Source organism: Odontesthes bonariensis, chromosome 4 (assembly GCF_027942865.1).
Source record: "Odontesthes bonariensis isolate fOdoBon6 chromosome 4, fOdoBon6.hap1, whole genome shotgun sequence".
Classification (NCBI taxonomy): Eukaryota; Metazoa; Chordata; class Actinopteri; order Atheriniformes; family Atherinopsidae; genus Odontesthes; species Odontesthes bonariensis.
In genome coordinates this window covers 22,153,295-22,179,220 of record NC_134509.1, presented here as the reverse complement: position 1 = coordinate 22,179,220, position 25,926 = coordinate 22,153,295, and the positions used below count along the sequence as shown (strand labels likewise).

The following is a 25,926-nucleotide window of genomic DNA, read 5'->3' as shown; positions in this document are numbered from 1 at the left end:
GCTTTTAGTTGTCTCAATTACTAACCTCATTATGCTAACTATTGGCCCAGGCTTGCACTTTTTTTGTAAGCAAAATGTGCAATTAAACACGTTTCCTCCAGGATTTTTAGCAATAAAATGCCCCAATTTATTAGCTTAGTGTGATTAGCTAGCTAAAGAGCTAGCCACGTCCCTAACAGAACATTTAAAACAAATATTCAGATTTCGTTACTCACCACTATTTTTCTGTAGAGCGATTTGAAACCCAAAGAGCACTTGAGTTTTATTTATTAAACATTTTCTTCCGAGTCATTATATTTTTAAATTTAAGTCAAACAATCTATAAACATGTGACATATAGCACCCGCTTATCTCCTAGTTGTAGTAGTCACCACCTCGGTGCGACGGAGCGCCCCTAGTGGCCGCTCCATCACATTACACCACGCTGAGATTAAAACAGAAAACTTAATTATTTGTTAGTGTTCACTCAACTGGTCCCAACTCACTGAAACAAGCAAGAGACAAATGAGAAATCATTTTCTTTTTTATTAAAAACATTATTGCTAGTTACATAATTCATTCATAAATGAGGATGTGCAATTTTAAGAGCCAAGGCAAAGAAATTAAGGTGTTGTCCACGATCTGAATTTTCTGTTAGTTTCATAATCTGACGACTGCATCGGAGGATTTTGTTCAGCCAACTTGGTTTGCTGTCTAATTAAGACGTAAAGTTAATGTTCTCAATCAAAAACATAAAAACTGATTGCATATGCGTTCACCCAGAGCACCCACAACAATGAAACCCAAATCAATATAAAAAAAAAAAAAATTTAAAAAAATACATAAAACCATTAAAATTAACAAATATTCTTTTGTAAATATATAGTCTAAATGTGCTTTATTTTTTTTTTCTCTCCACTTCGGCTATTACCAAATTCCGGTCTATGCCTCCTTACACAGATTTTCTGACACCAACCCTTTGCCCTTCTCCATTTTTTGGAGCGTTAACTCTTGAAGGCAATGTGTTAACTTGGGAAAAATGAGGCTTCCTCTGTCATGTTTCAACTGGCATGGGAAAACAAATGAAAGGATAAAAAATAATAATAATAATAATAATAATAATACACATTGTACCCCCATAGTGCTTCTTTTAATAATCCACTCAGTATCTACATCTCATTCAGCACTACAAAATGTGGGCAAAACCTGACAACGGTGAGTCATCTCCCAGCTACTGTTCTGTACGCCTAAAGCCAGGCAGGCTAAGGATGTGTGAAGCAGGTAAATAAAACAGAACTCAAGAGCTCAATACCGTAAAAAAAAAAAAAAAAAAAAAAAAAAAAAAAAAAAAAAATCCAAGAACAAGAATGAGCTCCTACATACAAAGTTCACATATTCTTGCAGAATAGGCTTCCATATACAGCACTCCCAATACGTACGCTACAGAGAAAAAGACGATTCGACGTGTTAAACAGGTCATGTTGGACACTCCTATCAGACCCATCCTGAACGAAGGAGGCACTCCAGTTTACTCGCTGTTAAGAACAGTTCTCTAACACATTCATAAGGTTTAAGACCAGGAGATAAAAAGAGATGCACGCCTCTGAATCCTGCGATATCTCCAAACGTGTATCAAGGTAAACAGATGATTTAAAAACAGTCTGTTCCATTAGAAGGTACAATACGGTACAGGGCGTCATGACGACACGTGGATCTTCCAGGCTTCCATTAGAGGCAGCATTCCCTCGCTGTGGGCACGATCTGCTGCTCATCATTCAGCGTGTGAAGCTGTGCGGCACGGAGGAGTTGCACTACTTCACTGTGTGTTGCATCATATTGATTTATCAGATGCTTTTACCCAGAGCAACTCATAAGTGAGGAGTATAGAGCCGTAATTGCACTGAAGGAGCTTGTGGAAGGATTTTAGTTCAGAGAGCTGAGAGCTGGGCTCCCGTCTGGTCTGCTCCTGTATTCATTAGTTATGTACGCAGCACACAAGTGAGATATCCGTTATTTACGATGTAAACTGTGCGCTGGACTTTCAAACAACCTAATGGAGCAAGAGAGTGTGTTGGCGTGTATACAGGCGACGATTCTTATCAGCAGACTGCTGATTAGTCAGTTTCCAGGTCACCGTATAGTATCCGCTCGGCTTGCTTAGCAGCAGACAGAATCAGTTATGCGATACCACCGACGATGGAAAACCGTATTGAACCATCTAATGGAAAAGCACCAACAGAGGACCATCCTTCTGCTTTAATTCTGAGTATATCTATCAATACTGGAACCTTCACCGATTTATACTCACAGATCAGATACAGAAAGAGCGGCAACCCACACAAACAGCGCACTAAATAAATCACAAACAGTTGTCACAACTGGAGAAAAAAAAAAAAAAAAAAAGTCTGTGTGGCAAGTTCTTGGCAGTTGCAGCGGTAGCAGTGTCATTTGGCACAGGTACATCACTAAAGGTACACAGCAAAGCAAGTAGAGGAACAGCTGCTACAGAAGCAGAAGCTTTACACACATCTAATTAGACTGATAAGCAATCATTCTCAAAGGTAAGAAATTTTTTTTTTTGTAGTGTTTAACCATCAAAGGGGAAAAAAAAAGACAATTTCTCTCAAGTGTCATCACCATGAATGTATTATTTCACCAAAGAGTGACCTGCTCCGATCCAAGCAGTTCCTTTTTGACTAAACGGCTAAAGTCTGCGCTCCAACCTCCTAGAAATCATCTCAGATGAAGCCACAGTCTTCTTTTCTGATAAAGAATGAGCATTAGTGTTCTTGTGGTGGGCTGTAGTGTTGCTGTTGTCGTTGTAGTGGTGTGGCCACGATATATATCCGATTGAGTGGTTAGCGACTCGAAGAGCACAGAGTGTCCACAGGGAGCGAAGATCCACATCAGTTTTTGTGTTGTTTCATTCATCAGCTGCAATGGAGGAATGTAACAAGAAGGAAAAGAAAAGCTGCGAGAGAGTGTGGAGGGACTGAGGAGTGGCGTAAAGGATGGAGTTTAGTCCCAATCGCTAGCGTAGTGGTCTCACTGTCAGTTCAGCAAGGGCAGTAAGTGGGAGGAGGCTGTCGTCTTGTGATGCATACAATCAGTTTTTCTGCAAGAAGAGAAGACGCACGAATGTGGGGATGATGAGAAGCTCACAGCAGAGCATTTAGGAACAAACACACCGATGCAAACTACAGGTGGCTGTGGGCAGCAATGTCATCACATTTTAAGACAAAAATGACAAACTGGGCAGGAAGAAGAAGAAAAAAAATGACACTTTACACCAGCAGAGGGAGCAAAACAACAGTTCAAATGAAGTACAAAACAACCACACTGGCAACAGAGGTCACTGTGAGACACAAACACAGTTCTTAGTGCACAACTAAAACATTAGGCCATGCAGTGAGGTGAGATGGGAAGCCAGTGGGACACACATACCATGCGCTGACATGCAGTGTGACAGTGGGTGTAGCCTAACCATCGTATGAATCCATTAGAGGCAAGGCGGCCTGCCTCTCCCCATACATCCCTCCCTGAGAGAAAAGGAGAGAAAAAGTAAAGAGACAGGGAGTGTGTGATAGATTTCCAAAGAGACAGTGCAGAGGAAGCAGATGGTTAAAAGTTCTGAAATGTTAGTTGAACGTTTGCTCATGTTTCAAGGGAAAAAAGGACAAAGATGAGACAGATCGACCGATGCGTTTCAACGAGACGTGCAACAACATGCCGCCTGTGGGTGTTTGAGAACATTCACACAACAACATTCCAGGAATTCACAATGTGTGTGTGTTGCACAAGATTAATCATTATTAACCACCTCCACAAATTTCCCTCCTTTCTAAGGAAATGCATCAAAATGTGCTTTACTCAGCTGGTGACCGCTCAGACTGAACGCCGATGAATTAGCTGGAATTATGTCACAGTATTGGATGAAGAGGCAGCAGCTGCACGACTTCTCCAACAGTCCTAAACCCCAAAATTCTTCTCGTCATGATGAAGAACTTCTGAAAAGCTGGATCCATCAAATATCTGGCATATTTCCTTGAATTCTACCTTTAACTTGCATTGGGGTTAGGAGCGCGGCGTAAGAAGTACTGCAGGGTGTGTTAGAAGTAGGTCATTCTCATCGAGGTGCAGTCATGCAGGGTTGTGTGTGTGTGTGTGTGTGTGTGTGTGTGTGTGTGTCTCTCTGGGGAATGGTGCGACATGTGCTCATGGGGTCGGCGTATACCTGTGCGGCATCTCTGTCAGCAGGTTCGAGAGTGTTATCCAGAGTGTTCCTTCTACCTCTCTGGTCCAGTGTGGAGTAGGCATCTGAAGGAGGATAAGAAATGTTTGCAAAGACCTACAGATTATTCGTGGGTTTCTTCCACATTCACACCCTTATCTTTTCCTGTTATTGGAATAATGGTCAGTTGTGAGCAGGTATTTATGTTTTTCCAACTTGCCTGGTCCCATATCATTCATCGGAATCATTTCCCGGTCACCTTTGCCTCCTGTGTATCAAAGAAAGATTGAAACAGTCAGCATAAATATAACGCTCTCCTCTCCTTTTTTGTACTGCCATCATGATGACGGACAGCCCTTGTTTTGGGATTATCTGCGTCTTAGTGTGGCATGCTCTTCAACAATGCCGATAGCCTTCAGTTATCAACTTGTCAGGAATGTCGATCATTTGAAAACATGCAACACTTAAATTCCACATGCTTGCATCAAGTCTTACATAATACATAATAACAGCGTTCAAAGCCTAGAGTAGAGTATTGTCTTTTTTTTGTAGTTTTCATGTAAAAAAATTAACAATAAATAAACTCCAAATGCTGTCTGACCTTTGTCTATAAGAGGCAGAGTGCTGTCCTCATATGCTCCATTGGCCCGGTTGTTGTTACTGGGAGGGTTTAAGTTGACCATGAAGTCAGTCTTCTTCCAGCCATCCTTCTCCAAAGTGCGGCGCAGGTCTTTGTAGCCCCACACCGTCTGCAGCACAAGGCCGGCTCCACGCACTTCCCGTTCAGAACGGTTACTGGTTTTCCCCAGAAGGCAAGAGACAGACAGACAGCAGGACTTAAAACAAGAACTCAAAACATGGACAGAACATAGTCCAGATCCATTTATGTGGTTCAGCCATTACCCATCCTTGTTGATGAGCACCAGTCTCTCGATCCCTTGTGAGGCCCTGAGGGTTTGAGCCGATTCGACGCTGGAGCCCAGCACCTCGTGGAGCGTGCTCAGTACAGACACAACAGTCTCTTCTGACAGTGCTCGCACAGGCTGACTCTGACCCCCGCCAGGCAGGCAGGCCACTAGATGCGGTACCGCATGTTTACCTGACAACACACAGATGTTTAACGTTACGATGTGGTGAAATGTTAACACCGGTCCTGATGCAACAAACCCTGCTGCCTTGTGGCTAAAGGTGAGTTCTTGAACACTCACCTAGTAGATCTCTGTTGCGCATGTCGATAGCCAGGTTGCGGAGGGCCCCAGACATGGCTCGGACTACTCTGTCATTGCCGTGGGCCAGAAGCTCAGACAGGATGGGTAGACCCTTCTCCTGGCGCATCAAGCCACGGATGTATCGCCCATACTGAACAGACATGCACACGCAGTATACTTATCAAATTAGGGCTCATTCAACAGGACTTCTTGATATCAAATCTCTAGTTTTGTTCAAAAATGGCCAATCTAAAGGTTTGCTACTGATGGGTACACACAAGTCATGGCAATCCCCGTTTTAAAGACACTGGCCCATTTAAATATGCTTCAAACGTGTCCACACATAACTTTTCTCTGGCAGAGGAGCACTTCTGCCTGCATTTCATCCAAAAAGCACTCTTGCCATTTTAATCTCTGTTTATGAGACTAGAATCCCCTCATTTCTTTGAAGGATTTTACCCATTTGACAGTCTTTGTTTCACTTATTTTTCCACCATAAGCACCAAACAGGGGACGCTTATCCTCTTATTTGTCAATAGATAACACTGAGCTCATTTCCAAGCCTATTTTAGGTCAAACAAGGGACAGATTTAAGCTAAGACCAACCATCTCCAGAGACAGAAGACGAAGTCAGTGTGTGCTCTGCCCTCACCCACTGTATGAGACAGACTACAAGACTTTTTCACTTAAATCCATCCATCCATTTTCTATACTGCTGAATTGCGGTCGGGTCGCGGGGGGGCTGGAGCCTATCCTTGCGGTCAATGGGCGAGAGGCAGGGTACACCCTAGACAGGCCGCCAGTCACTTAAATCCAACGTTTCCATTATTCATTTAATATAATCACTAGCAACATTTATGTCTTGGGATCTGCTCCCACAAATGGGCTTTTCTTCTTTGCTGTGCCAATTTCTGTCCAACGTGTCAAACGTGGCGACTCCATCTTCTGTTTTTCTTATTACCAGAGTGAAAATTTCGACCCATAGGATTTGCTGCCTAATAAATATGACACCTGCATCTTTCTGAAAAGTTAAGCTTTTCAACTGGAGCGGCTGCACAATAAAAGGCGGAGCGCTCTGAAAAATATGAGGGTCCAGTGCTTTTCCTTTAGGTGGCTGCATGCGGCCACATACACTCTATTCTTTGAGAATAATTGGAAAGGGGAAAAAAATGCTCAAAAAGCCCTCAAAAATCATTAAAAAGACATACAGGGAGTTTTCATTACACTGCTTTGTGCAAATCCTTCCCACATGAATGCAACTTATTACAGCGAGATAGGTTTTAGGATAGAAACTATGGCATTAGGTGCCATTTGCAAAGAATCTTCCTTAAGGGGTGCACCAACCAGTACTCAAAACACCCTTTTCACCTGATGTTTTCCTCACATTTCATTCTTCTTCTAAGTCTAGACATAGAGATGAGTGTAGACAGGCCTCCTTAAACAAATATCCCACATGATCAGAGTATTTCTCCCTCTGCAGACATTTTGGTATTTCTACAGTCAAGAAAAAGTCAAAGATCAGCAGCTCTTACAGTCCAACGACCTGCACACAGGTTCTGAATGGCTCCAGCTGAGGCTTCCAGCACAGTGGGGTTCTTGGTCTCCTTTAGCAGTGAGGTGTAGATGCGCACCACCTCTGGCTGATGCAACAGCTCATAGCCTACAGGAAAGAGAGACGCAGCAGAGAGGAGGTCAGAAGAAGAGACAGCAGAGAGATGGATGTAAGAACAACAGGAGTGATTGATGTAGGGAGGACAAACAGGCATCAGGTGAGTTTTTGCTTACCTTTAGCAGGTGTGGTCCTCTTAGGAATGTCTATTGCATCTGCTGCCGCATCCTCGTCTCTCTTTCCTGGAAGCAAACCTCAACGTTAAAGTCTTAAACTGAGCCGAAGCGGTTGTTGACTCTAAATACGATATATTCGTCAGAAGCTAGCTCCACTGTTAGTACATTTCTTCTAGCTTGGTTAGACATGCACACACACACACACACACAAAAATATAAATGAATTAGGATGCAATTTCTTTACAGAGTATTCCACAAGGACCCGCTCACAAAAAAGTGTGGATGTTAGTGCGAAACCGTTCAAACCGTTAGATCAGCCTCCCTACATCCTCCAACTAAAGCAGGCAGCAAAAGCAAAGAGGCGTGATTCAGAGCAAAAGGCAGCTTACCTTTGGAAAACCACTCATCTGCAGCCGAGCCAGGCAGGGGAGATAAGAATGGAGAAGAAGATGGGATGAGAAGGGAAAAGGAGTGGCAGAAAAGGAGGAAAAGAGAGCATTTAAGTAAAAGGAAAGCAGCCATAACTGAGCCACCCAATTAACATCTGCTTACATCCCAACGGCACTGCTGCCACCACACAGAATCAGCAGGTGACATGCCAGATAATAAGACCAAATAAAGCACATGAAGGACGCACTAGCTCTGTAATTTCATTTTAATACTCTGTCCTCTGCTCAGTTTGAGAAATTCAAGCGTAACACAATCAAAAAGTCACATAGATAAACATTTTCTGAGCTTTTATCCCCGATGAATGTCAAAGATTGGAAATAAAGATTCAGCTAGTGAGCAAGACAGTGTGCAGGAGCTTTTTTAAAGAATTGTATGCCATTAGAACATGTATTACCATACAATATTCAAGTAAAAAGAAAACGCACATATGCACATTGTGGTCACGGCACAAAAACTGCAGTCTGGGGTGAGTTGTTGGGAACAAGACAAATCAATATTCTCAGTGAAACACAAACAACAGCTGGAGAGAGGATGAGCTTTCTCTGAGAGGGGATTTTTGACATTCCTGCGGCAGCCAGTGGTTTTGTTTGCCTAAGTGTGTGTGTGTGTGTGTGTGTGTGTGTGTGTGTGTGTGTGTGTGCTAGTGTGTGTTTTAGTATCAGTCTAGCAAACAGGAGTTGTCAACAGTGACATCACTCCAAATGCTCCTGAAACTGACTGAGCAAACACAGCGCGTCTCTCTTCGTTTCTGCGACACAGACCTTTGCCCTTGCGGGAGCTGAAGCAGCCCCCCTTTTGGCTGGAGGGGGCGGGGCCCTGGTTGATGGGCATGGTCTCCTGGTAACGCTCACAGCCGGGGATTTCACGGTGCACGTGATAAGACAAGTTCCTCAGCAGACAAACGCTGTTTTCTATCAACTGCAGACACAAAGGAAATGGTGTGGTGTGAAAAATGTATTCATCAAATCAAGCAAACTTTCTACTGTTGATATAATCGGCTTAAAAAAAACAAGTACAAACTCAACGTTTAAAAGGGTTTAACGCCAGGGAATCAGACCTCCACATACCTTATTGTCCACATCTTTACAGTCAATCTGGGACTGAACGATGTACATGAGCGAGTCAACCAGTCCTGTGCACTCCCTCAGCTTCCTCCTCGCCTCACTTCGCTCTGAACTCACATTTCTTTAAACAAAGAAAAAGCAGATTCATTCAATGCTCAGAAGTGCTCAGTTAGAGGTCAAAGAGAGAAACGGAAGTCAGTTTCGATGACTACAAAAGGACTCGAGCACGTAATTGCTCAACACACCCCCTCCTCCAAGAGTTTTTTTTTTAATGAAACTCCTGTTAAATCCATTGGTTTACAAAGAGAGTACAGTTTGACTAGATCAAGTTACATCTCTGGACCAATTTCCTCAGCTGCTCTCTGACTCACGCTTTCATCAAGTTCTAGCAGAGCTAGATGGAAAGCTGAGAGAGTAAGTTGAGGAATGTAAAGGACGTTATATAAAGGAGAAATTTAGCGGCAAGGCATTCAGTGCTGTCCTTTTGTACTGATCTGCTTTTCCCTGCGACGGACACACCCTCTCACACAATACCAGGACACATTCCCTTCCACAGCAGGGGGGGGGCTGATTTTACTGCACCGCGTGGTGCAGGAAGTTCATTAAACATGCTACAATAAGCAAACATTTACTATCAAAAAATGCAGACAGAGACAGCCCCCAATTCTGACTAATGAAAAAGCTTAACTTTGCTAGATTTATGAATATTTGTGAACTAACAGGTCAAAGAAAGCCCTGAAATCTCCAGCAGAAACAAAGTGCTCTTATCGGAGGAAGACTGCGTTGACCTTTTGCCTCTTCACTCTTCGTTGATATAAAACAATAAAAGCTGAGCAGAACAACTGATCATTAAACTGAAAACTGCCACCTGTCCTGTATAAGCTGAGCTCAAAGCTAAGTGTTAAATCCGTCCTTCAGTCACTTTCAGTGAGGACTTTCAGGGGGAGGAAAATTAATCTTCATCTAAAAGTCTAACAAGCATTTCCTGTTGTTACTAATGTGTTTTTCACCTGTCAAAAAGTGAGAGCTCTCCAGATTATAAACGCCTCAGTCGCCGAGCAAAACCCAAGACTCGTTTGTCCTACACGTGTAATTAAACAATCACTTTTTTTTTTTTTTTTTTACAACAAGAAATTTTGCGATTATCCCTGTTTTGAGCTTTGTTAAAGTGAGCCAAAACATTCACTGTGTAGGCAATGCCAATAAAACGGGAGGCTGCCTTTCTCTTTAATATTTAACTTTGTAGATGGTTGCTGTGCCCTCCTTCCAGAGGAAAGAGCCGTCACTTCTGTTTTAACGTCTCATTTGTGAGTTACTGTTCGGGGTAGTTCAAGTCTGTCAAAAATCCTGAAGCGAGTGCATTTTATGCTTTGGAAAAAAAAAGGCTCCTCTGTTGTTGACCCAAAGCCAGAACCCGGCACTGCACTTTCTAAAATCACATGAACAAATTCTCCAAACGACGTGACGACACAGACATGCTTGTTAAAACATTAGCAGGATCTATAAGAAGTACAGATTACAGTCTCTGGCCATAGTCATCTGCGCGGATGCTTTCCAGACCTTTCTGTAAATACCAAAACTTCTCGTCTTCAAGATAAAGTTACATACTTACTATAACGTACTTTTTCCCAACAAGCAGATGAACACTAATTAACCGTGTGTTTGAGGGGAATGCATTGATAACAGAGCCACCAGCCAGAAAACACTGTTTACACTGTTTACACAGTATAAGTCAATGCCCCACTGTCCTCTGCTCACCCCTCGGCTGGAAACTCTCAAATTCCCTTCTTTCCCATCTCCTGATCCCCACAGTTTGGGGTGGATAGTTTCTCAAGTTCACTCAAAAATATTTAGGATAACAAATGATATGATATGAATTCAAATGACCTTTTATGTTCATTTGGGTCTGTAACTAGAGAAAAGGCATTCGTTTGATTACAGTTCTCGTTTCTTACAGGTTTCACATTTATCCAAATGTACCGTTAATTAAGTATTAAATAGATATTAGATTAAAGTCTACAATTGCTCTGAAATATCCCTTAGTTTGAGTCAATAAAAGAGCTCCGAGGCAACAACAGTACCAAGATTTAACTGTCAAAATGGATGTTTCTTATGAAGCAGCACAGTTTATTCTGATCTAGGAGTACATATTAGGTCTTCTTATTCCGACTGTAAAATGTTATGCAGTTCCTGCTCTTCGGTGTTGTGAACTTCTTGTTTCTTTCTTCCTCCCACATACATCCCACTGCTCTGTCAATCTGTTGAACTGGCAAGCTTCCACTCTTTCCCTGTATACATCCACACTCCCTCCATCCGCTTCCATATCATCACTTGGCAGTGACGCAGCTCTCATCTCCTCACCGATGCTCCTCCCTCCTTCCCTCCTTCCCTCCTTCCCTCCTTACCTGAGGCAGCCAGCTGAGTTAGTGAGGGCCATCTCCCACTCGAGATGCCTGGGTTTGCAGTTTTCCTCGCCGCCGCCTCCTGCCCCGTTGCTCCCTCGTTCCCAGCCTGAATGGGGCACGATGACTTCGTCGGAGAGGGCGTGCAGTGCATGGTCCACAATCTCCATTTTCACAGAGTCGTGAGACGACAAGTTCCACAGCGTCCCTGAGAGAATCACACAATTTAAATTTAGAATAAGCAACAATGCTCAATTTAATCCTGAAGCCTAATGAAAAGTGTTACTAAGTTATGTGTACATTGCTTAGTTGGTGGATGGACAGCTGTGTTTTCTTATCTATGGGGAGGAAAATAATATTATCAGATGAGCATTTTTATTATTATTTGTGTCTTTGAGACAGAACAAAAAAAAACACATACTGTTGCCTGATAAAAATCTACTTTTTACAAGCCGTTGAGATCCAAGTTCCAACCTAAACATCTATTCATAATGTAGAATAGAGATTACTCTACTTTACTCTAAGGACCCAGTTAGGGTGGTTCAGACATTTGCTCAGGATGCCCTCCCAGAGGGGGTGTTCTGAACATTTCCCTCTGGAGAGATTACATCTCTGTGCTGGCTTGGGAACACCTAAGAGTCCCAGTGGAAGACCTGGAGGAGGATACTGTGGACAGGGAGGACCGAGGAACTCCGCTCAGACCAGATTCTTATCAATCTTTAGGTTCTTTAAAGGATCACCAATTTACTTAGAAGTATACTTTTGAAATACTATCAACAATCATTCAGTAATAAATCAAACTCTGGCTTATCAAAAAATTAACTGCTTTACATTTCATCGCCGTCATGCGTTTATGTTCGCTTCCTGTAAGATTTAGCATGAAATTAAGATTTAAATGGAGTAAATTGCCACACTGACCCATACCGAGTCCAATGCCGCATTATCAAACAGAAATGTTTTACTCGCATGCACATTATCCCGCCTCTGGAGTCAGTGGGGGAAAAAAAGCATCATCGGCGCAAACACTCACCGACCATGAATATTGTGCTGTGTGGTTACATTCATTCTTATGTTCAGCCCCTCCAGAACATGTCTGGAATATTTCAGGGCTGCAGAGCGCAACTGAAGAATCCACACATTTAAACAGGAATGAACAAATGAGACTACAGTCCGGTCCAGACCCACAACACCTGGTGCTGTTTAACACGGTCCGTGTGTCTGCATGTGCCTCTAACCTGTGATGATGTCTGCGAGGTCCTGATCGCGGGTCTTCCTCAGAAGCCTGACCAGGGCGGGAACTCCGTCACAGTTCTTGATGGCAATCTTATTGTCTGCATCTTTGCCATAAGAAATGTTCTTTAGTGCCCCACAAGCCGAGTAGTGAACCTGTAACAGAGAAGCAGCGACAGCCATATGAGCTAGAAGTCATTTAAGAGTGACACTTAACGTCAGCGTTTATTTCAATTAAACTATTTTGCTTTGCAGAACTCTTGTAATACTATAATTAAATTAATTAGCCATATTCCTCACATGCTTTTAATGTAGATCCAAGCTTATCATCCTACATCCTTTACCTGAGTTTCTTTTGTTTTTGATGCACTTTAAACATGTTCATTCACTTTAGTGTCCAATCTGCTCGCATTTCTTCATAAACACTCAAACACATAAACTAGGACAGCGTTTAAAACCAAGTCAACAAGTCAGACAACACAGACCATATTTCAAAACTAATCAGTAACCCAAGTATGAAATGTGAAATTAAGATGGTTCTTTGCTTTGGGGGTGGAAAGGAATGCATGATATGCAAACATCAGCAAACTGTTGCCACAGCCGAGCATCAATGACAAGGAACCATAGAAAAGTCGACTTTAGCTGAAACCGTGCAGCACAAATATTGACCGAGAGAAGTCAAATATGTGGAGCGGATTTACAATTCTCATCCATCCGTTACCAGACATTTACCAAGTAATCATTTAACTACTTAATATCAAATCTCTACTTACTAATATGACATATTTAGGTGTTTCTTTACATAAAAAAGTCATCTTTGTGCCTGAATGTTCACAATAGATCTGTCTTTCTACTCTGACACTTAATGCAGCCCTTCTGATACGCCCTCTAGCATACAGGCCATATAAAGGAAAAATAAACTTCAAAACTTCAAAAACAGTAGCGAGTTAATGGAAAACCATAGCAGAAAGCAGCAAACTGACCTCTCGGTTTGGGTTATCAAGCATAGACACCAGCGCAGGAATGCCTTTTAGACGACGAACGTCAGACTTCACCTGCAAATGAAAGGTATGGATATTAGCCATGGTCTGAATATCCGTCAGGTTTATCGCATTTCATCAACCTGACAACAAAAAGGCAAATTAAAACATGAGCAAAACCAAGAAATGTCCTCTTCACGTTGACAATATACAAAAAAAATGTCTCAGTCAACTGCTGACGACACATTCAAGCTCTTTGTTGGAGGATTTTTTTAAATTCACTTTCTACCTCAAGGTTAAAAAGTTCATAAAAATACTTGAGGAACACATAATGTAGTCACTGACAGGAAAACAGAAGTTGTAAAAGTGGAGTGAATGAAGGAGCAACAGAAGCAGGAACCACATATCACAAAACTCTAGATCTCAAATGAACTTTGGATTTTGGTTATTGCTACACGATTATCACTTAACAACCCACAAGATAATGCTGACTCCCAAGGCTGTTCACTGTATAGATACAAAGAACAAGAAAAGAATAGGAGACAAAGGGTAAATTCTCTTAGATATAAATGAGAAAAGTTGACCCTTCTTTCACCATCCACAACATTAAATCCACTACACCAAGACCAAGGTATATTTTCTCTGGGTATATCTAGAAGTCGTGTTTTAGTTAACAGCCCTGTGATGGACCTGTCCGGGGTACTCGCCCCAGTGACAGCTGGGATAAGCTCCAGCCCCCCGCGAGCCTAAATTAAGTTAAGCGGGAATAGAAAATGCAAGGGTGGATTTTTTAGTTAATTCAGAAATGGTTTCAAATGAGAACCAGCTGTGTTTAACCCTGTAAGATTGGCCCAGCTGTTCCCGTGCCTCAATCATTCTTACACACACACACACACATACATACAACTGCTGCGTGTCGCATTTAACACAAGCTTTAAATGAAAAGAGATAAGCTTGAACACAAAGCCTTACTTTGTCATTCTTATAGGTTAGATGCTGCAGGTAGGCAGCTGCGTTGCTCTTGACGGGGTCCAGTCTGTAGTTGAGCATGACGATGACCTCTGGTAGCTCTGGCTGACGCCAATTGGTAGGGCCGGGGCCTTTTCTTAGAGTGCTGTCCAGTGAAGCCAGGCTTCCCCTCTCACCCTGGGCCAGTGGTGCTCCTGCGCCCCAATAGTACAAGTCTCCAGCACCACTCATATCGCCATCCAAGGTGCCCTCATAACTCCTGCGGAGGGAGGAGAGGCGCATTGGAGAACGACAACACACTGACATACGTGAATGGAAAGAGGGAAACCCAATTCTAATTTTTTCATTGTGTTACATGTACATAAGGACAGCCTCAGACAAAAAACAAAAACAACTCCCTTTACATCAATTATTTTGGTTGTGTTCAAATAACGACTTATAAGCACTACATAAACATCGTGCTTACGCAGTTCTGCGTGGAGGCCCATGCAGGTACGCATGGTGGTTGCGGGGCACAGTGCTGTAGTGCATCGGGTGCCCCATGCCATAATCAGGCTCATCAAAGCCCACGCTGCGCTGATCATCTTCCAGACCGTACGGATCTGGGACAAACCTCGGAATGGAGGACAGCTCCATAGCACTTCCCATTCGCCCAACCTACGTAGAAACAAGGATTAGGATCCAAAATAATAGCAGTTACGGGCAAACTATTATGAAAAACCTCCTTGCAAATCACTTAAAGTAGCAGGAGAAAGTTAAAAAAAAAAAAAAAAAAAAAATCGGCACACTGATGCAAAATCCGGCGAAAAGACCAGTACTAAAGCAAATGATGCAAAACCGTTGAACATACCTGTGGCTGAGCAGCATAGGGGTCCAACTGGTTCCTGCTAGGGGCTCTGTAGCTTGGATCAAGAGTTCTGTACCCATCTGGATGGACCGGTCTGGTGGGAGGAGGGAGAAAGAGGTTGGGAGGCAACAGGGGGGAGGAGAAGCGAGTCACAAACACCATAAGCTGTGCTAAAATAAACAGCAATTTCAGCAAATATCTGACCTGTAGCGATCATCCATACGAGCTCCCCTGGTAAGGCTTGCGTAGCTCTCAGATGGAGGTCCAGCGCGGTAGTCGTCATAGCCCCCTGGAGGTCCGTAGTGGTAGTTGCGGGGGACAGTGTGAGTGGGGTAGTCCATGGGCACAGCGACTCCAGGGCCATGCCTGTAGACCATGGGTGTAGTGTAGCCCGCCATACCAGTCACAGACCCTCCACCATCTATGGACATTGTGTCTGACATAGAGGGGATGACTGTGCGAGTGGTGGTGGTCTTCACGACTTTCTTCACCTTCAAGGGAAACAATTGAAGCAACAACAAAAAAAAAAAACCTATCAGTATGAAGATTTACAAGCATGAAAGTCCGACATAATCCAAAAGGAAACTCTCCCAATTCCTCCTTACAGTGGTTTCTGTTCGCCGTGTACCCCCATCCTCGGTGGTCTCGACAGAGACGACAGGTGGAGCGTTCTGAGGTTCCTCCTCCACCGTGTAGGACTCCTGCATCATCTGACCAGGCTCCATCATAAACTGCACACGCATGCACACAATTTTAGCATAAAAGTCAAATGTATTCAGCATTTCTAGAATTAACACGATCCAAATTAAACTGGACGGTATGAGACATTGACAAATAAATTAAATTCATTCAAATTAATCACTTTTATGCTGTGTGATGATGTCATTCTGAATGACAATTTCTAGGAGAAATTTGACCAAGACATATTGATGAAGGGTTACAGTTATGTCATCAGCCTCAAAAAGACTCACGACTAAGTAAAGGAGCAATAATGGCCATCTCATCATGTCATAAAAAAAATAAAAATCAACCCAATTCCTGTAAAATGGGTTGAATCTATCCAGATAAAGCTAATGAAAATCCTTCAAGTAATAAAATATATCCAAGTGAAACTAGAATGAAACAGGGGAGGGCTCAAAAGATGCTTACGTGATGTGTCCCGTTGATGTAACCCTCGTTCAGCGTCAGCCTCTCTATGTCTGCATCACAAGGAATGCGGCCGTTCTATCAAGAGACGGAAACACACACGAGGGGATCAAAAACAAAGAAAGGGCTTAGAAATCAACTCTGAGCAGCTGAACTTTTTCAGGCATCCAGAACGAGGATCAAGTAAAGCACGGACCAAACGTGAAAGCAGAAACTGTCACTTTAACCCATTTCAGAGGCTGTCAGAGGCACCCACATTAGTAAATCTCAAAACACTTAAAAAGGTGCAAACTGTTCTTCCCTAAGGTATGTAACCATCAGACAACTTTAGAAATGAACAGATGATAAAAGGAGGGTTATTCACTCATGAAAGGAATAACGAGCCACACAAGAGACAGAAAAATTCTTCCACTCTTATGTCAAAACCATTGACACTGCCACAGCAGAAGTGGTGATGGGTGTGGTGCACTTCTATTTCCAGACATAGAGGGAGCTCAATCTCTGCCTGCATGAATGCAGCTTAATCTCCTCTACTGTTGGGCGTAGAGGGGACAGCAAGGGGCAACATTTCTGAACACCAATTAACAAATGTTGCATTCTCACGTTAAAAGAAAAACGGAAATAACCTGCTGATGGACAGAAGCTGTGCCGATAGGTGGTGGAGCAGCAATTAGCCCACATATCAGAAACAGAGCACAAATTAAGCAACAGAGCACATTCTTTAGTTCAGATTAGGCCATGACCAGGTAAAATGGTCTAAAAAATAAATAAATAAATAAAAAAAGCTTGGCAGATGTGAACGTGTGGGAACCTGCCAGTAGAGTCAGATTTTGTTGTGCTGCCTTGAAAGAGTGGCAGAGGCATGCTGAAGCCTCTGTGCTATGTAAACACACATAGCAGTGATAGGAGCCGGGACAGACTACATTTTTAACCAGCTCGCTCTAAAACACATACATGTGCTCCTTAAAAACCACTCTGCACTGGAAAACCTTATGGAGGCATGCAAGAGCAACAAATATCAGAAGGAGGGTGAATGAGCAGGTAAGACTGTTTGTTTTGTTGTAAAGGTTCCCCTAAGGCTAAGGTGAAGGTGTGTGTTCGCCGTGTAGCTCAGAGGCTCTAAAGGCTGCAATAAGAAAGCGAAAGGATGAGTGAGTGAGTGAGGGTGTGTAGGTGTGTGTCAATGAGGTGAACTCACAGCATGAAGTCACAAAGTAGTTTTTACAGTACACCGGGTAACTGACTCAGCCATGATAAGGAGGGTGTGTCAGCAGACAGTGAGGCATGCTAGGAACAGACTCGGAAATAAAGTGCTTTACCCAGCTGATGAGGCAGGTCTGACTGGGCCCCTGCTTCAGCTATAAGGCCGTGTCCCACTGAGGGATGTCCTCCTCGTACCAGACGTAACCCCAGTTACTAATCACAAATAAACAAGCTGATCGACAGTCACTGTTGTTACAAGAGTGAACTTATGATGATGGAAGTGAATATTACAACAAACCGAACATGGAGCAAGACACAGCCCAGCATGCAAACACGCCCGAACAAGTCAAGACAAACACGATGGGCTGTGCTGCGTTTTTAAAGCTTGAACGGCAGAGGAATATGATCGTGGAAAGATGTTTGTTTTGAATGACATATGGACGGTTACAGAGGAGAGGGAGGAAAGGTGGAGAGAAGGAAAAATGCGTGATCACAAGCTGCGAATGGAAAGGGTGTAAATTACCTCCTCGGGAAGACTTCACTGACAGTGCTGCTTTCACTCGTTTTAGCTCAGCTTCACACATAAGAAACTCAAGCTGAATTCAAGCACATGTCAAGAGGCCAGTCTGATTAAAACCGCCAGAGGAGGTACGTTTTACCCCTTGCATGGTCTGCTGCCATCCGGCCAGTCCACAGAGATGGGAAGGGGGTGACCATGGAGATGACTGTGGATTAGCTCGCTCGGTTCAAGAGAGAATCCGAGGGTCATCCGGATGGAAAGTATGCATGAGGATAGTGGTGCTAGGGACATGGTGTTACCTGCATGTTGGGGAGGGGGCGGGGCAAGGTGCCGGCACACGACCTCCGCTCCTCCTCCAGAGCTCGGCTCAGCATCTCAAACTGCCTCTCCTGCTCCCGCACCGAGGCCAGCAGGGAGGCCGTACTCGCACACTGCTCCATTCACACGCTGAGAGCAGAGCACAGGACAGGACAGGGTCATCACCAGAGAGCAAGAGGAGATTCAACCATCACCGGGATATATCAAGAACAGACAGGACCACCCGAGTACATACAGAGACACAGAGAAGAGTGATGCACATCTGGGAGGACGTGCTAACCAAGTTGATTGTTAGGAGAACAGAGAGCGATAAAGAAGTAGGTACAGAGAAAATCTGGTCAGAGAACAAGAACAAGAAAGAACACTGAAAGGAAAACAAGCAAGCAGAGAGCTCCCAAGAAAAATGCATCAAGAAATGATCATTTATTTCAAATTCAAGGTGGGTTCAGTTGCCTCAAAGCAGCCAGCCATGAAAGAAAGTTTCCATCACTTTTAGGGCCTTTCCTCACCTACTGCTAAGCAGGATTAAAAATAGAGAGTGAGATACACGACAAGAGGCAATTACAGCACGTTGCTGCAGCATGTGGAGCTTGTTAGCACTTCATTTTTGCAAAGTAGCGAGGAAGTGAGGACGGAAGGAGGGAGACGTATGTGATAGCAGTGAGAGGGGTTGCAAGTTATATCCATTTTAAAAACTGTGATGTGCTTTAAAAAAAAAGATTTGAGTGTGTTTGACACTAATTATGCACTAGAACACTGTACTTTAATAATTAAAATCTTTTCTCTCCCTTTAAAAGGAAAAACTTTTGCACATTTTGTTAAAGGTAGGGTAGGAGATCCTGGATTTTGAGTCCAGCGAAGCTGCATTTTGAAAATACACAGGTAAAAAGTCCCAACCCTTTTCTTCACTTTCCCCCGAAGCCACGCCTCTAGAGTACATGAACGCGCACGAAGGTGCACGAGCGCTGTTCTGACAGCAAGCATCGATCGTTGCCGTATTTAATATTTAGTATATGCTAACTATACGTTTAATAATGCTAGGTGCTAGCCAAGCTGGCTCTAGTTTAGCTTTCTGCCAAGCTTCTGGACACGTAATTCGTTCACGGAGCAGGGTACGCGCACAGGGAGAAGGAGGGGGAGGGAGGAGCAGATTGCAGTTTGATAGACGGCATCAGTATCCAATCATTGTGAACGGTTTTTCCTAGATTGTACGTTCTAGAGGCCACTAAAACTTTTCATATTTGTGTCAAAACTTTTAATTAATTGGTTGCAATGGGGGTGTGAAGAGTATTTCAAGCAATATGTAAAAAAATGTTCCAGAAAAAGATCCCCTACCCCGCCTTTAATGACGCAGGATGATGTGTGCACAAAGGCTTCGAAATGACACATCTGCAACTTCGTCCCAAAAGAGGTCAGGTTTGCCCCATTTGTGACCACTTATGTCTCACACAGAGCATCGTCCGGGCCTGTTAAAGTATGATTAACTTTACAACTTTGTTTGAAAATGTTACATAAAAAGCTACTCATTTACAAGAAGCTTTCTTATTTTTCCTGTGAATAAGTGCATGTGAGTATATGCCAGCATTCAGTGAAAAAAATGTGCCCATATAGCAGCAACTGGCAGATATTTGCACAAATTCAATATTATGTAACTATACTTCTGGTTAACAATCAGCCAATGAAGCTTTAAACCGCTTCATTAATGGACTTTGCTTAGCAAAGTATTTTCTAAGAGTTATGATGGCGTGTCTGCTTGTTTGACTGCACTCTAACTTTTCAAGCATTGTGTGTTTAATAATTGTTGAAATATAAATGGATTGTTTGACAAACTATGCCACTAAACCAGACATACTAAATGAATGTCAAAAAAAAAAAAAAACTTCCAAAGAATACAATTTTAACTGGAAAGAAAAGAAGAGTTGAAAGTTGAAAAGTTGCCCTCTCCTTTAAATGGGTCTGGACTTTTGGAGGGAAAGGCAACCTAAACACATGCCACAGATGGCTTAAACCTAAATTACAGAGGAATGATAAAAACTGAATGCCACTCCAGCCCAAATTAAGACCATGACAGAGTCCTTTTTCCTCAAACTTTCACCCTCAGCAGGGTTGCTAGAGAGGGAGGACTAAGGAATCTGGGGAAGATTCGGTGTCTGTCTAATAGCCGGATGACATGATTGTGGCTCATCTCCAAACCAGAGCAAAAATCATTTTCGACTTCAAAGTTCCCTGACTCACATAGATCAAATCTGCCCGCCGTCCACGTACACAGGACCGTCTGAACGAACAAAGACTCCTGTGTGTGAGTGGCCCACATCTGAGTGAGAACATAGGGCAAGCGGCGAGTGTGTGTTCACAGCAAGATATTGTGCATGTGGGTCAGAGACTAAATAAAGTGGCAAGTGTGTATAGCTGACAGTGCTTTTATCCTTGTATACTACAACAGAGATGTGCCTACTTTTGGTGACGTTAAAGCCGTCTGATTTCCTTCCATGTGTGGAAAACAACAAAAAAAGACGACATTTGTGGCCAAAGGAACGCACGAGCCCAACAAAAACACACACACATACCACCATTGTCATACATTCCATAGTGAGATTTAACGTGTCATATCCTGTCTCAGCTGTTGGAAGCCATCCTAATAAGGGAACCTGCCAGTCTTCCTTTGTGCTGCTCTCATTTGTCCCTCACATCATGTTTTTCTTCAAGACAAACGCTTGAATACTGGAAAGGGAGAGTTGGCAATGCAAGTTTCTCTCATTTAATCAGACGCCAGGAGTCGCCGCTTTCTTTAAGTGGATAATACAGACTTAAAGTTAGCTGAAGAGAGCCTTTGAACCCGAGTGCAAAGGTGCCCAGCGGCAGCTTTTCGCTGAAACTCAACACAAAGAGAAACTTGCTGACTGTCATGAAGGTTGGCCATAACAGCAATCAAATTATCAAAACAATATCAGCTCCACACATCAGATAACTGTAAATACCAAAGCCTGAGATGTTCCTCGTTGCTCTGCAAAAACAGTAGCAGTAGAGGACAATTTCCCATGCTTTGATGGAACAGACCACCAGACTTCACAATGTTTACAGCTACTTAAGTCCCGGGTGCAATTACTTGTAGAAGCTTTAAGTGGCTTTTGCCACTTAGAGCCTGAGAATTAGTCATTACTCTATTGTAAGGCCATTAGCGGCAAATCTCAATCGTATCTGCTAATGGGATAGCCCTGGAGTTACACCACTAAGCCATTTACTACCCTGAGCCAACAGTGAGTTTACACTGAATATTGGACTAACAGTTTGTTCATCTATCATTCAGAGAGCAGAACCGTGGCTGCATTGTATTCTCTCATTGTCATATAACACCACTATTTCAGTGATTTTGTCCCTGATGGTTGTGGCAGACCAACATGCATCCTGTTCCACGGTTATGGTAAAATGCTGCTGTGGCTTGGCCAATCACTCTGCTGACTCAGCGTCATTTGATTGGTCACACAGAGAATTGGCCTGTGATAGCCGTGGCCCAAATCCAACCAATCCCACCTTTACCATCCTGACATGAAACCCACCCACACACACCCTTCCCATGTGGCCCACAGTGTGGTAGCTGAAGCGAAATTGCATATTCACACACGCATACCTTAACTCACATTCACTCACACAGACTTTTCAGGGACTTATCCAAGGCCAGCTGCCCGATCTAGACAACACAAGCTTACTATTCTTGGTGAGAACGGAAATGTGCAGCCTCATTTAAAAGGGAGGGCATCTGAATTGTAACTTTGGGCCAAAATAATTAGCCAAGTGCACAGATCCCTCGAGCTAAAAGGTCTGTTGATATTATACAGGGTATTTGCTGGAATTTTAGGCCAGCAATATACATACTTGTAAAGAAAAATAGCCTTTTCTGTGTGGATCTGAGTTAAGCTCAACTTCCTTCCAAATTTCTACAGCAGATGGATACATGAACAGCTGGTATTCTGAGTCCACCATAACAATCATCATACACCTACATTGCAAGGTTTTCTCTAGTATACCCACTGCAATGAGAGCCCACCCTTTCAAATATCTGTGTAGCCTGACGCTGGGGGCCATAAAGCAGTGTGCAACTAAGCATAAATTCAACAAGAGGAGCTAAGCTAACTACAAAACGCCCCGCTTCCTGTTAACCGTGCTCCTGTTGTGTACACTGTGTCATTCACTGACTCCCAATAATCCAACACGATTGACCATTGTCTGGTCCAAGTAAGTCGCAGATAGATCTAGTGTGAGTTTAAGCTCTCAGAATAACATTAAATTCCTCGACTGGGAATAAAGAGTCATTGTAGCAACCAGCCTGCCATCAGTTCAACATAAGAGTCAGGAGTAGTCATGACCAAAGATACCATTTCCCCCCATAGGTGGTTAAGAGTTGATCCAACATCAGGACCTTCTAAGAGCCAGTTTGGTTTTCCACCACAAGCCACGTCACTACATTTCAATAAAGCCTCAGTAAACTACAACACTGGGTGTAGTTTCCACCTTCCTCCTGTGTATTCTAAATTCTAATAGGACCACAATTTCCCCCCACAGATTGAATCTTCTTTCAGCTTCAACTCAATCAACAGCCAGTGTTTGTGAACATCATTTAACGTGTCAAATGGCAATTAGAAATAGCAGTCGCAGTGGGGTTTCTAAATGCCAACTGGCGATATTAAAACATCTATCAACATTTATTAATAAACTTGCAAATGGCAGCTGTGAATGTAGTTCAATGAGCAGCATTCACATAAAATAACAAGTGATAGTCCAACATTAAGACATAAGACATAATGAGAGTAATGTTGACCTCAGGCTCTTCAGGTCAAAGATAAATGTTTAATTGTTCTCTCTTTGATTAGACAGATGAGACGTTAGACTGTTTTTTATTCTGAATATGACTGTCAGAGTTTTAGCTGGTCTGGTCAGCCAAATTTAAGCAGTTCTTAGGTGCTACTATGGCACAGCTTTCCTTAGTGAAAACAAACACCAGGGTTAATCTTTAAATGTATTACTCTTCAAAACAACGGCTAGTTTGGGTAAAACACTGTTACAAGTGAGGGCTGCAAGTTTTACAAAATAACAGAAGTTTATTTGTACTGTTTCAAAATGAGGCGTCTCTTGAAATCCCTTTCCAGTTTGACATTAACAGTGTTAAATGATATAAAACAGACCGTAAAAGCTGTTCCTTTTCTGTGAGTGGACTACAAAAGGACTCTGGTAAACTTTGCTTTGGGTTAGCAACACGAACAATGAATGCCTCATATCCTGCTATTGTCAAATTATCATCATCACCAGCTAGCTAAGTGATCAAATGATAATACAAAGTCACCACCCAGCTGTAAGATTCTACCAGATTTTATTAAGTAGAAACAGCAAAAGCTGCAAGTCTGCCGTCGAACTTGATCATAACCGTGATATTACATTTTGACTATCCCAAAACCGAGCAAGTCATGGTTATGTGAAACATTTCCAAACGCATTTAAAAATCTGACCAGAATTCCTGTTCGATAAATTAATAAAAAAGGACCAGAACTGGCAAAAAAAGTTATTGATTTATTACAGGTTAAATGCAAGCAGTGTGATCATTGCTGTTGGAGGATTTAACAGCTGTAGTCTGGCTCAAAAAGGAGCAAACCGACTCTCAACGTTTCCGGGAAATTAACCAGCAAGGTTCCACTTCATCACTTCACCAATCTGTGCACTTTGATTTCACTCTGTGTACATTAACTCACGCTCTGCACGCAGAGCCAAACATCGTCCTCAATATTCAAATAAAAACACACTGAAGGAAATAGAGATGAAAGATAAATAAAGGGAGAGACAACAGATGGAGAGGAGGAGCGAGTACAAGAAAACACCAGCCTCTGTGTATCAGAGGGACACACCCATGGTGTGCTCTGAAAGCCCATCATTACAGAGGCTCACAAATGATAGCCCTGGTTAAAACAACTGGCTGGGAAGCAAGACTTCAGTCTCCACACACAAAATGGCTCAGGACAAATTCTAAACGGCAAAAGAAATGTCTGACTTGCGTATTTTTTGCCCCTCCTTGTTTCATTTTAAAAGAGAGGACATTTCAGAGTAACCAGCTTGTCCAAACTTGTCCGCAATCTCTTCCATCTCTGTTCCAGCAGGTCAGAGCAGACATGCCCACAGGGTACAACAGGAGAATATACCAGGCATGTCCATGCTGCTCTGATCAGCTGATTGAGGCAACCAAATTAAACAACTCGTGTACTACAGAGAAAACTGGTCTCCGGCTGGGTTTTTAAACATCAGACAGAAACTTTAGAAGACCAAGACTGCAAAATCAAAGGGGCACGCTTAACCACAGGGTGATTTCCTTAAGTATATCCACCCAGATCCCTCCGAGTAATCAGCCTCTGTTCACACTGAAAAACTGTAAGTTGAGAAGGTGTCTGCCTGAAAGTAAGCCTCAACACAAGGGGCTGAATAATGAAGCAACAAACACGCCTGTTACCTTACCACACCCCATGTGTCCATACCCACACAACAGGTTTTTGCTCCACTACACACCAGCTCCCTCCTCCACCACACAAACCACATCAAAAGCCAGCTGCTGAAAAGATATGCACTGAGATTTCACACTAAACTTTGAAAACACAAGCCCCAATCTGCAATTAAACATAAATCAATAAAAAAAAGAAAGCGCACAAAGCGAGAATTGTCACCTGAAAGCTTCGTGCAGGTCCACGGGGAGTGGGCGTTACAGGTAAAACGTGTAATAGGAAATTGATAAGCAGAAACTGGACTTTGACTTCAAACTTTACGGTCACTGACGCGTTGGGGTGTCCGGTGACTTCCGTGTACTCTCACCTGTCCCGAGTACGCGTCTCGTTGAGGAAAATGGGCGCAAAAGTCTGTTTAAATGCAGCAAAGAGGACCTGAGGTTTAATGTTTTATACCTCCCAGCAACACAAAAAAAAAAAAAAAAATCACACATTCTTGATGACAAACTCTCACGTTAGCTAATTAACCTTACATTTGTATTTCCATCTGTCTTTATATCAACCACTTTTACCTTCGTGTATAAGTTTAGCTGAACTTTTTCTCCAACTTATCCATTAACGGCTGGAAAACATCGATGCTAGCCAAATTAGCTCGTGCTACGTTGCTAGCTTGCTAGCGCTGCGGTTACAACAATCAAGTTCACCAAATTACAAGCCGCTTCTCTTTCCGCCTCCAACAGTTCAAATCCAGCTGTACCAAGCACAAAACACCAAAAGAGAAGCCATTACCAATTCTGGAGATTGTTAGGTTTGTTTTTCAAAGTCCATAAGTGTTTGTGGCTTCGGGCCTAGCCGACTTGCTGCTGCCGCTGGTGCTGCGTTGACACAACCCGAAGCTCGACCCGCAGGCGGGGTGAAGAGTTGGGGATGAAACGACAAAAAACACCTCGGTGCTGTCGAGCGAACAACTTAAAAAGGTGGGGAGAGAAACGGTCCACGGCGGAGCGAAGGTACTCACAGTGGAGACAGAGAAAACACCCACCTATGCAGTTATCTATCTTCCTCCCCTCGGCTTGTTGTTCACTGTCTGTGCTCTTCCTCTCCGCTGGGGGGAG

General features: G+C 43.0%; 1 protein-coding gene across 8 annotated transcripts; it reads right to left on the bottom strand.

Annotated features, from left to right (window-relative positions):
* Nucleotides 1-505: 505 nt before the first annotated feature.
* ctnnd1 (catenin (cadherin-associated protein), delta 1) lies at nucleotides 506-25,926 on the bottom strand. 8 transcript variants are annotated; one of them, XM_075463515.1, is made up of 23 exons: nucleotides 25,854-25,916; nucleotides 18,314-18,461; nucleotides 16,295-16,369; nucleotides 15,751-15,876; nucleotides 15,350-15,636; nucleotides 15,149-15,239; nucleotides 14,765-14,955; nucleotides 14,302-14,557; nucleotides 13,333-13,404; nucleotides 12,355-12,505; nucleotides 11,123-11,327; nucleotides 8,721-8,838; nucleotides 8,415-8,571; nucleotides 7,593-7,610; nucleotides 7,204-7,269; nucleotides 6,951-7,078; nucleotides 5,419-5,569; nucleotides 5,114-5,309; nucleotides 4,812-5,005; nucleotides 4,431-4,478; nucleotides 4,214-4,296; nucleotides 3,424-3,518; nucleotides 506-3,094 (listed from the first exon to the last, which is right to left on the bottom strand). In XM_075463515.1, exons 2-22 carry the CDS (start codon nucleotides 18,452-18,454, stop codon nucleotides 3,459-3,461), a joined length of 2,814 nt encoding a protein of 937 aa, XP_075319630.1. In that variant the 5' UTR covers nucleotides 18,455-18,461; nucleotides 25,854-25,916; the 3' UTR covers nucleotides 506-3,094; nucleotides 3,424-3,458. The 8 variants fall into 8 exon arrangements, with proteins under 8 accessions (XP_075319630.1, XP_075319627.1, XP_075319628.1 ...); XM_075463512.1 differs by having other exon boundaries at nucleotides 3,464-3,518; XM_075463513.1 differs by lacking the exon at nucleotides 25,854-25,916 and adding an exon at nucleotides 25,601-25,847 and having other exon boundaries at nucleotides 3,464-3,518.

Bases quoted from the DNA above. Each gene is read 5' to 3' on its own strand.
- ctnnd1 (XM_075463512.1), bottom strand. From the start codon at position 18,454: ATGGAGCAGTGTGCGAGTACGGCCTCCCTGCTGGCCTCGGTGCGGGAG. The intron at 14,558-14,764 runs GTAAGCACGATG...CTCCCTCCGCAG, and splicing joins GGGCCTCCACGCAGAACTGC to GAGTTATGAGGGCACCTTGG. The intron at 7,079-7,203 runs GTAAGCAAAAAC...TCTTTCCTGTAG, and splicing joins GAGGACCACACCTGCTAAAG to GCTATGAGCTGTTGCATCAG.